At 36.7% G+C, this 15,796-nt stretch overlaps 3 protein-coding genes across 6 annotated transcripts; 2 read left to right on the plus strand and 1 right to left on the minus strand.

Moving 5' to 3' along the window:
* The first annotated feature begins 54 nt into the window (after positions 1–54).
* fgf21 (fibroblast growth factor 21) lies at positions 55–2,388 on the plus strand. Its single transcript, XM_058768575.1, has 4 exons — positions 55–181; positions 503–580; positions 878–981; positions 1,974–2,388. Exons 1-4 carry the CDS (start codon positions 55–57, stop codon positions 2,292–2,294), a joined length of 630 nt encoding a protein of 209 aa, XP_058624558.1. The 3' UTR covers positions 2,295–2,388.
* Positions 2,389–2,649: 261 nt separating this feature from the next.
* kcna7 (potassium voltage-gated channel, shaker-related subfamily, member 7) lies at positions 2,650–12,622 on the minus strand. Of its 4 annotated transcripts, XM_058768566.1 has the most exons (4): positions 10,852–11,019; positions 10,407–10,557; positions 9,055–9,791; positions 2,650–4,307 (listed from the first exon to the last, which is right to left on the minus strand). In XM_058768566.1, exons 3-4 carry the CDS (start codon positions 9,760–9,762, stop codon positions 3,396–3,398), a joined length of 1,620 nt encoding a protein of 539 aa, XP_058624549.1. In that variant the 5' UTR covers positions 9,763–9,791; positions 10,407–10,557; positions 10,852–11,019; the 3' UTR covers positions 2,650–3,395. The 4 variants fall into 4 exon arrangements, with proteins under 4 accessions (XP_058624549.1, XP_058624545.1, XP_058624548.1 ...); XM_058768562.1 differs by lacking the exons at positions 10,407–10,557; positions 10,852–11,019 and adding an exon at positions 12,443–12,622; XM_058768565.1 differs by lacking the exon at positions 10,407–10,557.
* A 188-nt stretch (positions 12,623–12,810) lies between these two features.
* Positions 12,811–15,714, plus strand: hsd17b14 (hydroxysteroid (17-beta) dehydrogenase 14). The gene is made up of 9 exons (XM_058768574.1): positions 12,811–13,200; positions 13,287–13,325; positions 13,417–13,520; positions 13,867–13,933; positions 14,168–14,259; positions 14,349–14,453; positions 14,538–14,605; positions 14,737–14,833; positions 14,908–15,714. The coding sequence occupies exons 1-9, from the start codon at positions 13,113–13,115 to the stop codon at positions 15,049–15,051; spliced, it is 804 nt and encodes a 267-aa protein (XP_058624557.1). The 5' UTR covers positions 12,811–13,112; the 3' UTR covers positions 15,052–15,714.
* Positions 15,715–15,796: the final 82 nt, after the last annotated feature.

Raw genomic sequence — 15,796 nt, forward strand, 5'->3', positions numbered from 1 at the left:
ACTTTTGGAAACCATCCATTTGTATTGATGGCCACCTGCTCGGCTCGGTCAATCATGCTTTTTACCTGTTTTTTCTTTTTTTTTGCTCTGTTTCCTCCTCTTCATTGGTGTATGTACGTTCCTGTACAGAACGTGCTTCTGCCGTTCAGCACACAAGTCAGGGAACGCTTGCTCTACACAGGTAATCTTAACCTTTAACCTGTTGCAATAGTTGCAAATGAGTTTCTGCTTCTTTTTGAGCTGCAATGTTTAGATGTTAGGGTCTGCTTAATGTGGGTAACTGTGACAAGTGCTGCTTTCTTCTGTCAACATGGCTATCTGGAATCAGTCAATCCTTCTTAGTTAGCATGGTGATGTTACAATAAAAATGTATGCCTTTTATTTCAGGACATTCGTTTTGCATTGCAGTTGTACTGTGTTTTGTTCCTAAAGAGCAAAGACTGGCTTGAGGTAATGGCAATAAGTGTGTTCATGTGTCTGTGTGTGTTTTTGTCCATTTTAGATAACAGAAAGTATGGGCTGTTCCTTGAAATGAAACCTGACGGCTCCGTTATAGGGTCTCCAGTAGAGAAGCTCAACTGTAAGCAACTGCTGCACACATGAGTTAAAGAGCACAGTTTACTGTCGGAGTACTATTGTAATCATTAAGTAACCCTCATTATGGCCTTCCTTCTCAGAATGTCCTTCAAGGACAAATACCTGATCAGAAAAGATAATAATTCATAATGTCTGTCATAACAAGGGTTATGCAAATAATAATAATTGTTGTCCTTTTGGTTGATGTTATGAAAATGTTTTATAGTGGCAGTGGTTGTTAATATAATAGGTCCAAAGGTGATGTGTGTGATTGATCCCGGTGTTGTTTGCTGCGCTGCAGGTGTTTTCAGCTTGCGTTCAGTGAAAGCAGGGGAGACGGTCATCCAGAGTGAGACTACATCTCTCTTCCTCTGCGTGGATGATAATGACAACTTGAAAGGACAGGTCTGAACAGTCTAACATCTTCACAAATTTGAAACTTCCAATAGAGCATGGTCATTTAAAAACAAATAATACAAATATAATGAAACTAAACAATGACAATTAGTTAAAAGACACCATTCTAGTGTAACAGAGAGAGAGAGCAGTGTATACATAAAATGGATACTAGCATTTACTATTTGGCCATTTAAAAGCAAATTGTACAAGCAAAATATAACATTTTATAATATCCAATGTTATTTAAAAATAATTGAGGTAATTATTAATAACTTTAGATAGTTACGGTACTGAGGTTTTTTTAAGAGAAATGAATACTTTTATTTAACAGTGAGGCATTAAATTGATTAAAAGTGACATTAAAGACATTTATAATGTTACAGGGAATATATTTCATAAAAAAAAAAAAATTCTATTCATCAAAGAATCCTGAAAAAAAAAGAATCATGGTTTTCGCCATTTTCAACATTGATAATAATAAGGAATGTTTGAGCAGCAAATGAGCATATTAAAATGATTTCTGAAGGATCGTGTGACGCTGAAGACTGGAGTAATGATGCTGAAAATTCAGCAAATAAATTACATTTTTAAATATATGTAAATTATATATAAAATATAAATTAATTAATATGTCAAATAAATTACATTTTGATCAAATAAGTGCAGCCTTGGTGAGCATAAGGGACTTCAAAAACAAGTCATTGATATTACATTTATTAATAAATAATGTTTTTATAATAATAATAATGTTATATAATAATAATGTTAAATAATGTTCAATTAATAATTCGTTTTCTCTTTACAACTACTCAAATTCTAGATTTAATTTTATTACATATAATAATCTTACTTTTTATATTTATGTTTTTGATCCTGTATTTCATTATTTATTAAATGTGGAATTGATTTGACATGGTTTGCAACACCTTCTGTAGTGAACATTGAGTAAGCTGTTATATACATTTCACTGGAGTACTGAGTTTTCTTTTCTTTTTCAGCCGCATTACACTGAAGGAGACTGCACCTTTCAGGAATTGCTGCAGTCAGATGGATATTCTTTTTTCCTTTCTCCACACAATAAGAGACCAGTGTCGCTCCTCTCAAAGCAGTCTGGGCAGAAACACGGTGCCCCACTGACTCGGTTCCTCCCTGTTATGAATACTCAGTTGGCAATGGCGGGGAAAGGAGAGGACAGCCAGATACAGGAGGTGAAACAGTATATTAAGGACATAAACCTGGACTCTGACGACCCGCTAGGAATAGGACATCAGTCACATATTCAGACTGTCTTCAGTCCCAGTCTGCATACGAGGAAATGAGGACTGGAGAACATCAGTTATGGAGGCATGCTTTACATTATCACCGGACAGCAAGGTTTAAAAAATGTTTTGTTACTGTATTTTTTCTTTGCCTAAAACTGTATTTATTTGAACTTATTTATTTATTTGCTATGGTCTAAAATTATTTAAATTAATTTAAGTAACTTAAATATTGTTATATTAAACATTATACAATTGTTCATTTAAATATTTCAATTCAGCTGGAGAGGATTCCGCTTTCAGGTTGTTTGTTCTTTTTGTAGTACACTGAGTTACTTCAGTATGATTTTTGTGTGATTAAAAATTTTAATAAATAGTACACAAACATGGCTTAGCGTTACACAATTCATGGAGCACACGCACGTCATGTATTACTGTACATATTTTCCTAAAAAGCCTTTGAATACACACACACACACACACACACACACACACACACATCTATCATTCACAGCATTTCAACAATGTCAGAACAGCAGTAACACAAAACTGTTCCAGATGAATGATGCTTACGACTTTATCCATTCATCGGGACACACAAATCCCTGGCACATTCATGGCTGCAACACGGGTGACAAAATACATGACATTTAAATGACACCGCATGGCGCTTCTTACTACGAATAAGTCCGATAACACATACGTCAACAATTCCAGTAAGATCTTTAAAGCAAAGATGCAAACGCTTTTATTGCACAACACAGCTCAGGTTATCCTCAGTTATTTTTGCAAACGCACTGAGATGCCACTCTCTGAATAGATAAAAATAGTTTCTCAAATAAATACATTCAGTGATTTAAAGTTCAGTGTAAAGGTTGTGGTGTCAAAAAAGTTTGGTTACCGGAACGTTAGGAAAGCGGTTTAAAGATGCATTATAGATAGAAAGTCAATGTTTTTTTGTAACTTCTTCATACCTTTCCTTTGGATACTGCATCTGCATTTTGTACATTCTCAGCCTCTTCATCAATCGTTTTCTGTTTCTTGCATTTATTCCTTCCCATCATCCACATATATTCAGTGAGTCACAGAGAGGCAGTGTACCTTAAAACATGGTACAGGACCACCTCCATCTCTCATTCCTCCACTTTGATCTCCAGTCTCTCAGACTTGGGTGACCAGAGGGTAAACGCTCCCTACACTTTGCACTCCGGTCTGTCCCGCGCAAAGCCCAGCCAGGAGAGTCCCATTAAGAGGGGCGCAGATCCCCCTATAGGCCGTGCCTCCTTCGAGAGGAACGCGGTCTCCCTGTTCCCCAGGCCCTTCTTCACCTTCTTCTCCTTCTTCCCCACCTTCTTCCTCCTCCCAAAGGGAGGTGCTGATGTGTGTGTATTCCTGGTTGTCCTCACACTCCATTTCGCGGTGGTAGAAGTAGCTGAAGTTGGAAACGATGACGGGAACGGGAAGCGAGATGGTGAGCACACCGGCGATGGCGCACATGGAGCCCACCAGCTTTCCGCCCACCGTCACCGGGTACATGTCGCCGTACCCCACTGTCGTCATTGAGACCACAGCCCACCAGAAGGCTTCTGGGATGCTGGTGAAGGCCGTTTCCGGGCTGTCCACCTCGGCAAAGTACACGGCCGAGGAGAACAGGATGACTCCGATGAAGAGGAAGAAGATGAGCAGCGCCAGCTCCCTCAAGCTGGCCTTCAGCGTCTGGCCCAGGATCTGAAGGCCTTTGGAGTGGCGAGACAGCTTGAAGATCCGGAAGACTCGAACCAGACGGATGACCCTCACGATCGCCAGGGACATGGAAGGCGTCGCGCCCTTAGACTTGGCCAGCTCCGTGCCGAGCGTGACGAAGTAGGGAATAATGGCGAAGAAGTCTATGATGTTCATCACATCCTTGAAGAAGGACATCTTGCTGGGAGAGCAGGTGAAACGCATCACTAGCTCAAACGAGAACCAGCAGATGCACATGGTCTCCACCAGGAAGAATGGATCTTGGAAGGGAGAGGACATTGGGATTTGCGAGCTATTGTTTCCGGCAAGGAAAGCCTGGTATGCCATTTGCTGCAAAAGAGACAGAGAAAAGAAAAAAGACAAGGATAAGAAATTAGATACAGAAATGGGATAAAATCATATGACATTCAAAAACATACTAATCACAGCTAGCGTGTAAAGTGCATTTTGACCCTGAATTTTTTTTTTTAAATTGAGTGTTCATCTGAGTGGTACAAGACTTTGTGACTTTTGTTCTACTTGAATTTGGAACACACACACACACAAAATTGAGTGGATTCAAGGATTTATGTGGCTGTAATTAAATTTTTTTACAAATCCTTCCCTAGCAGGTCATTTTGACCCGATTATAGGAATGAATGGAATGTCGAAAAAACTGTGGGGGTTTATTTTTATTTCTTTATTTAATTTCATCACACTTGAACTTAAAAATCACCAAACAATGATTAAAGAAACCTAAATAAACATTAAGAAAAAAATTATAAAACTGGATCAATATAAGCTTTCTGGACCAAAAAAAAAATTAAAAAAGTTTCATTTTAGGCCTTCGGGTCATTTTGACCCGCAATGGAAAGATTTGTTACAAATGCGAGGTAAGGATGAAGGTTAATTTACTGTGCAACACTGTCTCTCTCTCTCTCTGTGTGTGTGTGTGTGTGTGTACTTTGGAATTTTGGAAAAAAAAGTTTAACCAGAAGTGAGCTAAATCTGACAAAACCTTTTGTGGACATCCTCATTTGTAAAAACTGTATATATTAAATTTATAAATTAAAAATGTATAATGAAGTATATATTCTTTTAAACTTAGAACTCATTTTAAAACTATATCGTTATTACTATATAGTTAAAGGGGATGTCTAATGCTATTTCATGCATTCTGACTTATTTACACTGCTAAAGATTTGAATTCCCGTGCGCTAAACATGACCAAAGTCTCAAAAACCTTGTTGGACATATGATGGAGTATTTTTGTGCCAAATACAGGGATTGTATCCACCTTATTCCTAAACGCGGAGGTAAAACTTTCGGTTGATTAGCTGCTATAGGGAAATAAGGTGAAGAATAACAACGAGCAGTAAATGGTAAAACTGTTGGCATTACAAACCAGTGTGTTCATAATTAAGATAATACACTAAAATAATTTGGTAAGACACACCATTTGCAGTACTTAGTTCTGTACAGCTAAAAATAGCTGGAAGCAAAGAGACCAGAAGCAAGACCCATAAAATGTACAAATGGCCATGCCCATTTATGGAATATTTTTTTAAGCATGGCCCTGCATGCCATCATAAAAGAAGAGTGAGAGTAAGAGCGAGCGCTTCCTTTGGGTTACGGAAGTCGCCGGCACAGGAATTGCTCCAGAAGGATTTTAGCTACATTTCGTTTTTGACCGCAAAACAACAATGCCAAACAAGTGTGTTTTTGGTTGCGAGGGAAAGATAACCTTGTTCAGCTTCCCAAAGAACCCAGCGTTAAGGAAATTATGTCGATGTCACAGTTTGCAGACGGTCCCTATGCAAAAGCTTTGCCGCTCCTGACTCTTTAGCTCCGCCCACGCCACGCCTCCAGGAGCTCAACTGTTGTATATTACTTTTATAAATCTGATAAAACGTGTGTTATGTCGCCTTTAATGCTTTTGGTGTGGGTGTGAACGATTCATAAATGTGTGCTAAAAAAAGGCAGTGAAAAAGAGAAAACAATGGCGTTTGTAATAAAACCTGAATTGGACTTCCAGAGGTGCGAGAATCCGAGATTTGAAAGGCTTAAAAAGCAACCCAGCAATTTTTTTTAATCTCACCTAACAGGTATATTCTATTGAACAGATAGATAGCCATGTAGATCTCTAACAGTAACATGAATTCATTATATAATGTTTGACCTTATCAGACTAGCAATTATGTGCAGTGTAATGTAGGCCTAAACTATTACATAATTTATTAAAAAACATCAGTCTTTGCAATAAGTCAAAACAACATCATATGGTGACACCTTCTTTAGATTTAAGTGTTTATTTTAGTTTATTCAATGTAGATTTTAAGGTTTCGGTGCCACAAAACACATCCATGCAGAGCAGAGCAGAGTCGAAGCACAAGCGAAACGTTTTCCTGCAAGACGCATGCAGCTTTATTTTTTTAACCGCTAGAGGACATACAGTGTTACACACTGTACCTTTAAGTTAATAAAACTGTTTAATATAGAAAGATAATTTCTAAAACTACTCTTGAGACCAAACATGTGTTGCCTAACAAGTGCCTGACTGAAACAATTTGGTTGCCCATTTGACACCCACTTCTTGAGTGAAGCTGAATGTCCCATTCTGCTTTTAGGGTCACAGTACATGACCTTTCACTCAAAGGTCAGTCATTTTTGCTCTTTATCACTCTGACTACATAAAAAAATGACTTAGTCTAATGTGTACACGAGCACAAACCACATCAGTATGTAAGAGGTAACCAGAGTAGGGGTATTTTCAAATATGTATCCATAAACACGTATAGCCTTACTTAAATTTCCAGTCATATGACTCAAAGTTAAGCAAGTGTTTGCATGGAAAACAGATTTATGAATAGCAAGATAGGAGATTAGAAAATATGACATGTGAGATGTGAGTTTGTATGCACGTGTGGTGTGTGTGATCTCGTTTCGGGGTAGCTGGCTATTAAGTGTTCCCTATCGTAGTGCTTATTTAGATTTTGCTAAAGTCATCATAAGATGTTGTGAAAGTGTGTTTCCATTCCTATTTCAGCATTCGAGGGGGTCTGTTTATTAATACAAGCTTCTGTATCTGTGTTAATATGCTCTAAAGGGTTGTCCTTACTCTAAAAATAACGCCTCAGATCTCTAAGGTGAAACTTGAGAATGTACAATCTCTCTCTCACCCGCTTTAGTTTACTTGTCGTTGACTGTCTGATCCATGCAGAATTACTGAGCTGCTTTGGCGGCGTGTTGAGGTTGCGGTCTTGTGCCAAAGCAGTTGGGTCGCTGCTGGGAAATTAATTTGATACTCTTTACTAACTTTCCCTCCTTGCTCCTAACCCACCCTGCATCTCTCTATTCTCCCTCACTCATACTGTCACCTGTCATCTTGTCATTTCTCATCTCTTTCCCTTTTTTCTATCTGTGTACGCCGCCGCTAACATCTCTCCACGGACACGTCACTTGACTGTTTTCCAACCCCCACAGAGTCTCTGCTCCCAATCTGTGTATCAGATTTAACGACACGTCTAAAATAATCTCAGCAATAACCCTACACTGCTTCTGAACTTTTCATCTGTGCTTTCTTTTTTTATTTTTATTTTAATTTTTTTATTGCAACTTCTCACACTTTAAACGTACCCTATTATTATGTGTGATTTGAAATGTGTACACATTTTTACATTTGTATGTGACTCTGTATAGGCCTATAGTCAGTAAGAATGCCTCTGTGTTCTAAAAAGTTTAGCGTTTAGCAATAAACATTGTTTTTACATTTGATAGAAATTCAGTATGCAGTGTACATTTACACAGCACACTAAAACACATTAAAATGGTTATTGATAGCTACTAATACTTAAAAATAAAAATATAATAAGTAATGCAATGTATGAAAGATGCAACAAAACAGAAGTAGCAGACATACATCTAATTAAACGGATTATTGAAACGAAAAAAAAAAATGTAGGGTGGGGACTTGGTTCTGTCCTTCAGTTGTTGATTGGATGAAGGCGAATCTTAAAGAGTTTGGTTATAAAAAGAGGTGGGATTTATGTGAACTTAAAGGGATAGTTCACCCAAAAATGTAAATTACCCCATGAATTACTCGCCCTCAAGCCATCCTAGGTGTATATGACTTTCTTCTTTCAGACGAGTACAATCAGAGTTCTATTACAAAATGTCCTGGCTCTACGTCCTGCGTCATCTGCTGGAACGCCACTCTCTCGTGAACATGCGTATGACAGTTAGCGGACACTAGAGATTACGGTTTATAAAGTTTTAAATATGGATATTTTTCTTACAAAAACCCATTGATTCGCTTCAGGAGGCCTTTATTAACCCCTGGAGCCATGTGGAGCACTTTTTTTATGATGGATTCATGCACTTTATTTTGCTTCAAAATCTTGACCACTATTTACTGCCATTATAAAGCTTGGAAGAGCCAGGATATTTTTTAACATAACTCCAATTGTATTCATCTGAAAGTCATATACACCTAGGTTGGCTTAAGGGTGAGTAAATCATGGGGTAATTTTCATTTTTAGGTGAACTATCCCTTTAATAATTGGAGAAGTACATCACCAGAGACAAGTCTTTAGTTTCAACAGAAGATCAAGTTATTAAATTTGGATTAAAATTCATGAAGTCCAAAAAAAAAAAGAAAAGAAAGAAACATATCAATGTTTGAATTGTTCACAATATGATTAATGACATGCATTCTTTATAACATTCTTAGCAAAGAGATGTGTGTGAATTTATTAATAAATCTGATTTAATGTAATATGCTCATTCATCTTTATATCTTTATACTTTAAACTTTATACCCATCTGCTTCATGTTAACAGCCATTCTAACATTCTTTCTTATTACTATGGCTTTGCTTGAGGTTGTTGGTCATATTGTGTTTTGTGCATTACGTGTACTATAATGAAAAAAAAAAAAGAATAAATCCTGCATTTTCTGTATAGGAATATCAACTGATAACAATTCGCTAGTGTTTAGTGTCCTTCAACTATGTGTGTCACACAGTAGTGTAAATCATGTTAGCTATGTACTGTTGAGTCAGACACGGTAACGTTGGCCTGTCTTTCACTGCTCCTCTCACCTCTCTCAGCTCCTTCTCTACTCTGAAGTCAGGCAGCGTCTCCAAACAGAAGATGAGGATAGAGACCACGATCACCATCACGCTGATGATGGCGATTATGCGGGCTCCTCCAGAGGACTCAGGGTGCTCAAAGAGCATCCACAGCTTGCGCTGGATCTCATTGTCTGGCAGGGGTCGAGGCTCCTCCTTGGGGAAGCCCTCATCCTCTTTGAAGCGAGCCATGATATCCTCTCCCAGCTCATAAAAGCGCAGTTCATCCATGAAGACGTCCAGAGGCACGTTGGCAGGCCGCCGTAACCGGCCTCCGGACTGATAGAAGTAAAGGATGGCATCAAAGCAGAATCGATTGCGGTCCAGGAAGATCTCGTTTCGGAGTGGGTCAAAGTAGCGCAGGCGGCGCTGAGGGTCTCCGAGCAGAGAGTCAGGGAACTGGGCCAGGGTTCGAATCTGTGTCTCGTAGCGCATGCCTGACACATTGATGGCCAGTCGTTCGGACAGCGCCCAGCCTCCTCTCCACATTGAACCAGATCTTCGATTCTCTCTCTTCCTCTCACCCTTCTCTTTGTCACCCTTTTCTGCCTTGTTGCGCTGGTCCTTGAGCTTCTTGTCACTTTCACTGATCTCTTCCTCTGCTTGTTTTTTGACCTCCATACCCTCCTCCGATCCTCCTCCTTCTTCTCCTCCTCCTCCTCCTCCTCCTTTGTCCATCTCTTCTTCTTCTTTCTTGTTCACTCAGTCTGTTATATTGGATAGAAACACAGTCATTTCAGCCAATCATGAACCCAGGAGTCAAAGGTTTGTAGAAATCTACAAATGGTATTAATCTGATGTAACACTAACAAAAGTGGTCATTTCTCCTATAATGTCGATTTCAATATCACCTGAAATCTGATTACAGATGTATTTAGTTAATTGTAATTAAATATTAAGTAAAGATTTTAAATTGTTAAATTATTTTGCACTTATTTGCTATTGTGTCTAATTATTTATTATTCAAATAAGTAAATATGTATATATTTCAGCATTATATCATTCCTTAATTATTGTGTACATCTTGTTTGCTATCATTACATTTCTATAACACGTATTGTAGAAAGACTGAAACAGTACTTTCTTGAATATTTTTTTAATTTACATCAAAATAATTTTTACAGAGTATTTGTAATACAATTTTATTTAATATATCAAAATAAAATCAGGTTTATAATACAAAATACTTTAAGCTATTTTCTAAGTAATATAGTGTTTAATTAAAATGTTTAATAGATCAATAAACTGCTCCACAACAAAGATTTGTTAAATTTATACAGTCCTGTTCCAGTTATGTAACTGAAGATGCATGGTATACATACTTAAATTCTTCTGCAGAAACTTCTCCTGCCGTTCCATGAAATCATATACAAACATTTCATGTACTCTATCCGAACCCTGTGTTGACTCCTGCAGACAGATCCATTACCACTTTGACCCTCACCCCGAGAAAAAGACTACAAGACTTTCAGACTAAAATAAAAAAAATACAATAAAATAAAAAAAAATAAATGAATAATAATAATAAAGACTATAAAACTGTCCCTGTTTAGAGAGCCGGTTTATATGAAGACAGCAAAACAACCTGTGGCCTCAAGTATAAAACAAGACTTAAGTGAAGTTAAGGGGTGAAAAATGTTCAACAAAAATATCACAATCCTTTGCAAGTAAATAACTCCCAAAAATCTGAAATTTGGTATTAGCAATATAAAGGTTTGGGTCTCTGAAAAGTTTCTGAGAAGACACCCTGTTTGTTCCTCCACTTACCCTCTGCCACTAGTGTCCGTAAATCCAGAATAGTTACCCCACGCTATCCGTGTTTCTTCCCTACCTGCACCACACCATGAGCTGTGTATCTACTGTCCCCCCTTTCTGCCAGACGCTCTACCCTATGAGTCCAACAGGAGGTGTTTTCTCCTGTACCGTAAACCACAAACTTTGTCCTCCCCTTGGTCAGTGCAGTACAGACACTTAAACCTGTTTGTAGGTCACTGTCTTCACTCCCTCTCACGCTCACTGCAGCGCTGGGGAATGCTGTCATGCTGAAATTCAATCCAGAGCCCCTCGTCCCCTCATCAGCTCACTGTCCCAAACATCTTCACACCAGCACCACCTTAAAATGCCTGTCTCTCTCATTTTATCTCTTATATATATATATATATATATATGTATATATATATATAACTCTTTTTTTTTCCACGTATGAATGACAGGTTTTTGCCATTTGTTATTTTATCCCACCCCAGCATTTCTGCCAAGAAACAAATAATGAATTATTTAGAATATAAAAAAATTCTAAAGATAATTATACAGAATAATGACATAAATTGGGTTTCTTGTTTAAAACATGTACACGTATATAAGTGTATCAAAAAATTGTAACTTTTTATTTTTATTTTTTACAGTTTTCAAGTCACTTGTGTATTTCTTTTGCAGTTCATTAAAATAGTCATGCAGCATTGATTGTGAATTTAAAAAATATTCCTTTTGTTTATGCAATATTCCACAAATATTCAAATCTCAGTTAATATAACAATAAAAAGCTGAATGTTTTATTATTCTTCATAATTTCTTTATTAAAAAAGTTACTAGAAATATGTTTTTTTCTTTACCTTCAATTCTTAGCACCCAAAACTATAAGTATATAAGCTATATGATGTTCCTGTTGACACTGTATGGGTAAAATTTCTCAGTTTAAACATTTGTTATGTTATCTATGTTCTATTGTGAATAAAATATTGGCTCATGTGATTTGAATTTTTTTCAGTTTTCATTTTATTCAAATTTTAAAAAACGTCCCAACATTTCCGGAATTCAGGTTGTAAAATAACAATTATAATAATTACAATACTCATTATTGCTACTACACTTATTATTAATAATAATAGTAGTAGTAAGTACAAAATTAAGAAGCTTTATCAGTTTAACATTTTATGGTTTTACGATTAATTTTTTATCCATATTTAAAAAGGTTTCCATAATAAAATTGAGATCAGTATTATAAAATCTATTGTATTTTCGTGCTATTTTGTGAATAATCATAATAATTATTGCTTTAAAATAATTTGAATGATGATGTAGTACTTTTCATTTTATGATACGTAGCCTAAAATGTCACATAGTTTTAAACGTATTATTTTTATTATTGTCATATCTTCTTACATTGAAGCCATTAATCTGATTGACAGCTTTGGACAAACAGACTGTTTTGTAAACAACGCTGGGTGGCGTAAGTCGACGTGTTACTCACCTTTGGCCCAATAGTAACTCATTCAAGTTTTTCAAAGCGCCAAATGCATGCAATGATATCATGTATATAACGCATATAAAGTGAATAAACTATTACTAATCAACTCACCTTATTACAGAATCCATGAGAACCCAAAGAAACTTGCATTTCGTTTCCTCATTCACGCACGCCTGTATTATCAGTTCATAGTGACTCTTACTTCCTTTGTGCAACTCTAGCTCAGTCAGTAGGATATTACACTGATGATTTTTGTGGAAATATTTATATTGATAGTGTTCGCGTTTTTTTTTTTTTTACTTGGTAATATCGGTTGGCACAAAGTATATAAAACACGAAAATAATTTTTGTATCAATTATAAAGTTATGTATATATATATAAAGTGTTTTACAAAATACAGCCGCATGGTTTGCAAACCTCACACTCCAGTGCGCATGCTCAGTTTTCTACAGCGGCTCTGCTTCAGACATGATGTCCGATTGAGACTGTTCTCAGTTCAGCTCAGTCTGCTGGAGCACCGCTGTTGAGTTAGGAAGAGCTGGGGAAACCGGAATAGGATCATATTTCAAGACGGATTTGGCGAACCGGTTCATCAAGTTTATTAAAATAGCTTCAAAATATCGATTCGTCCAGGAAGCGATCATCTCTAGTTGACACACACATGACATCGGTTACTACTTCTCTCTGTCAGATGATTTTAGTTCATTAGAAACAGCTTACTCGAGTGTCAGCCTGTGCAGAAACTTGACATTATTTACATTTGAAGCATAAAGTAGTAACATGGCTTGTGCTCAGCGTTATGTCAACAAAGTTGTCATCGTTACTGGGGGCACTAGAGGCATTGGAAGGGGCATCGTTAAAGTGTTTGGTAAGGGTTTGTAATATTTTTCTTTCCATTGAGTAACCGAAAGTAAAGAGAGAGTGAGTAAAATTAATTTCGTGTTTGCTTTGCAGTGCAAAACGGAGCCAAAGTTGTGTTCTGCGCACAAGAGAGTATGTGATTGATTTAAACAGCCTTTTAACTATACGTCTCTTTCGCCAATAAATGCAATAGCATTTTCTCTTTCTTTTCTACGGTTGTCAGCTGAGCTGTCTGCTGGCCAGTCTCTTGAGTCTGTGCTGAATGAGGAAGGACCTGGGTCATGCACGTTTGTGTCATGTGACCTGACAAAAGAGGACGACATCAAGGTATTGTTTCTTCTTAAACTTGTATTTACATGAGAGCAAACACATAATGCAGAGGAAATGGATAAAATAATCGTAATAATTAACTAGCAGTTCAACATTTATGCTTTTAGGGTTTTTTTCCCCCAATTTTGAAAAGGTTTCCATGTAAAACTTGAGATCAGTAATAATATCAAATATAATGTATAAACGATTTTTGTGCTGTTTTGTGGGTTAAGCTTTTAAAAATAGGTATAATTACAGTGTAGGTTACATTTACATGATGTATAAGGACTTTTTCAAAACAAATGTGTCATATAGTTCTAAATGCATTGTTTCATTACATTTATTGTCATATGTCATCTTGAAGCGATTAATCAATGTGACGATGGAGAGGTTTGGACAAATAGACTGTTTGGTGAACAACGCTGGGTGGCGTAAGTCGAAGTTTTTTTCACCCTTGTTATTTTTTTCTACTTTAAACTTTTTTTATTTGTTCTACACTCTTTATTTTAACAAGGGACTTTTGAATTTATTTGGAGAAAAATTATTATTATTTTTATTTTATTTTATTTTTTTACAAAATAGTAATTAAAATAAATATTTTTTCTAAATAAATTGTCTAATAAATTAATAAATAAATTGTTTTCTGTATGTAAATCCCCTGTCAGACCCCCCTCACAAGACCACAGATGAAACCACTGCGGAAGAGTTTAGAGACCTGCTTAATCTGAACCTCATCAGTTACTTCCTTACTTCAAAGGTAAGGAAGTGACGTGAAAAAAACTTTTGGTCTCTTTACTTGTGCAAGAACAACTTTTTTTTTAACCTCTTTTCATTACCTTGGGGCAGTATGCGCTGCCATATCTGCGTAAAACACAAGGAAACATCATCAATTTGTCCAGCCTTGTCGCCTCAATAGGTCAGAAAGATGCGGCTCCCTATGTGGCAACCAAGGTGAGTTTCTCTGCTTGTCCTGAGTGCTTTACTTGATCATTTTACAAGTTGGAAGTAACAGTAATACTCACGTATATGCACAAGGGGGCGATCACCGCCATGACTAAAGCAATGGCTGTGGATGAGAGTCGCTATCAAGTGAGAGTGAACTGGTGAGTGGCATTACACCCAATCTCCCTTACTTTTTCATTTATATCTAAAGTATTTAGGATTTTCTCTTTCATATCCAATTGAATCTCCATCTGTGAACATGCTGTTTATTAACATTCAAACTCTTTTATAGCATCTCTCCAAGCAATATAATGACGCCTCTGTGGAAGGAGCTTGCTGGCCGCACAGAGGACGCTGCTGCCACTATTAAAGGGGGAGAAAATGCTCAGGTAGGTGTTCATAAGGCTAAATCATCAATGGTGTTCTGCTGAATATATTCTAGTAACATATTTCTACTCAACAGCTGATTGGTCGAATGGGAACGGAGACTGAGAGCGGATTAGCTGCCCTCTTCTTGGCAGCTGATGCCACTTTCTGTACTGGGATAGATTTGTTTCTGAGCGGAGGGGCTGAACTGAACTACGGCTTCAAAAGCCAAATTCCATAGCCGGACAGTGAAGGAAAGGCCCATGACGTGATAATATGGCTTCATTCCTCGTCTCAGACAGCTTGTTTCATGCTGCTTCTCAGTGCAACTATTTGCAGACTTTTGCAAATGTTTTCTAAATCATCGCACCATTTCAAATCATTGTGCAAAATGATTTGCACAAATCATATTTGAGTTTGTTTAATATTAAACACTCACATTATTGAAAGTTTACTGAAGTTCTAAGCAATTACAAATTGTTTTTCTTTTACTTGCCATTTCGCACTTTCATGCCTCCTCATGATCAGGTAAATGGTGCAATAATTGTTCAATTTAAAACCAACTGCAATTGTTTGTATATCTAATAGTAATATGAATTTTTGGGGTACCTGTGAAATCTTAATTAATTAAATGCTGAGTTTTTTTTTTCTTTCATATTTTAATGCAAATATTAGCTAAATAATATATGATTATAAGGGACCTGCACTGTTAATTGCATTACCTTGAATGTGCAAAGACTTACTGGTGTTTACATGTAAACATTCCCTGGACTGTTTGTTACACAATAATCCATTTTTAATTGCGATGTAGTGATTTTTTAAAAATCTTTAATGACTTTTGACAGGTTGTGATTTCCTTCATACACAAAATTATTTGTATTCATTAAAAAGCTTAATTAATTTACACTGTTGTCAAATTAATTTACTTAATATTAGCTAGAAAAAGTATCTCAGAAGCATGGCCAATGCCACTAATGGAGATTATT

The sequence above is a fragment of the Onychostoma macrolepis genome, chromosome 03, assembly GCF_012432095.1.
Source record: "Onychostoma macrolepis isolate SWU-2019 chromosome 03, ASM1243209v1, whole genome shotgun sequence".
In the NCBI taxonomy this organism is placed as follows: Eukaryota; Metazoa; Chordata; class Actinopteri; order Cypriniformes; family Cyprinidae; genus Onychostoma; species Onychostoma macrolepis.

What these genes read in the sequence shown, in the direction of transcription:
- fgf21 (XM_058768575.1), top strand. Translation starts at nt 55, where the DNA reads ATGCTTTTTACCTGTTTTTTCTTTTTTTTTGCTCTGTTTCCTCCTCTT. An exon ending in GGAACGCTTGCTCTACACAG is followed by an intron (nt 182 to 502) that starts GTAATCTTAACC and finishes TGTCCATTTTAG; the next exon opens with ATAACAGAAAGTATGGGCTG. An exon ending in ATGACAACTTGAAAGGACAG is followed by an intron (nt 982 to 1,973) that starts GTCTGAACAGTC and finishes TTTCTTTTTCAG; the next exon opens with CCGCATTACACTGAAGGAGA.
- kcna7 (XM_058768562.1), bottom strand. Translation starts at nt 9,762, where the DNA reads ATGGACAAAGGAGGAGGAGGAGGAGGAGGAGAAGAAGGAGGAGGATCG. An exon ending in TAGAGAAGGAGCTGAGAGAG is followed by an intron (nt 4,308 to 9,054) that starts GTGAGAGGAGCA and finishes TCTCTTTTGCAG; the next exon opens with CAAATGGCATACCAGGCTTT.
- hsd17b14 (XM_058768574.1), top strand. Translation starts at nt 13,113, where the DNA reads ATGGCTTGTGCTCAGCGTTATGTCAACAAAGTTGTCATCGTTACTGGG. An exon ending in CAAAAGAGGACGACATCAAG is followed by an intron (nt 13,521 to 13,866) that starts GTATTGTTTCTT and finishes GTCATCTTGAAG; the next exon opens with CGATTAATCAATGTGACGAT. An exon ending in TATCAAGTGAGAGTGAACTG is followed by an intron (nt 14,606 to 14,736) that starts GTGAGTGGCATT and finishes ACTCTTTTATAG; the next exon opens with CATCTCTCCAAGCAATATAA.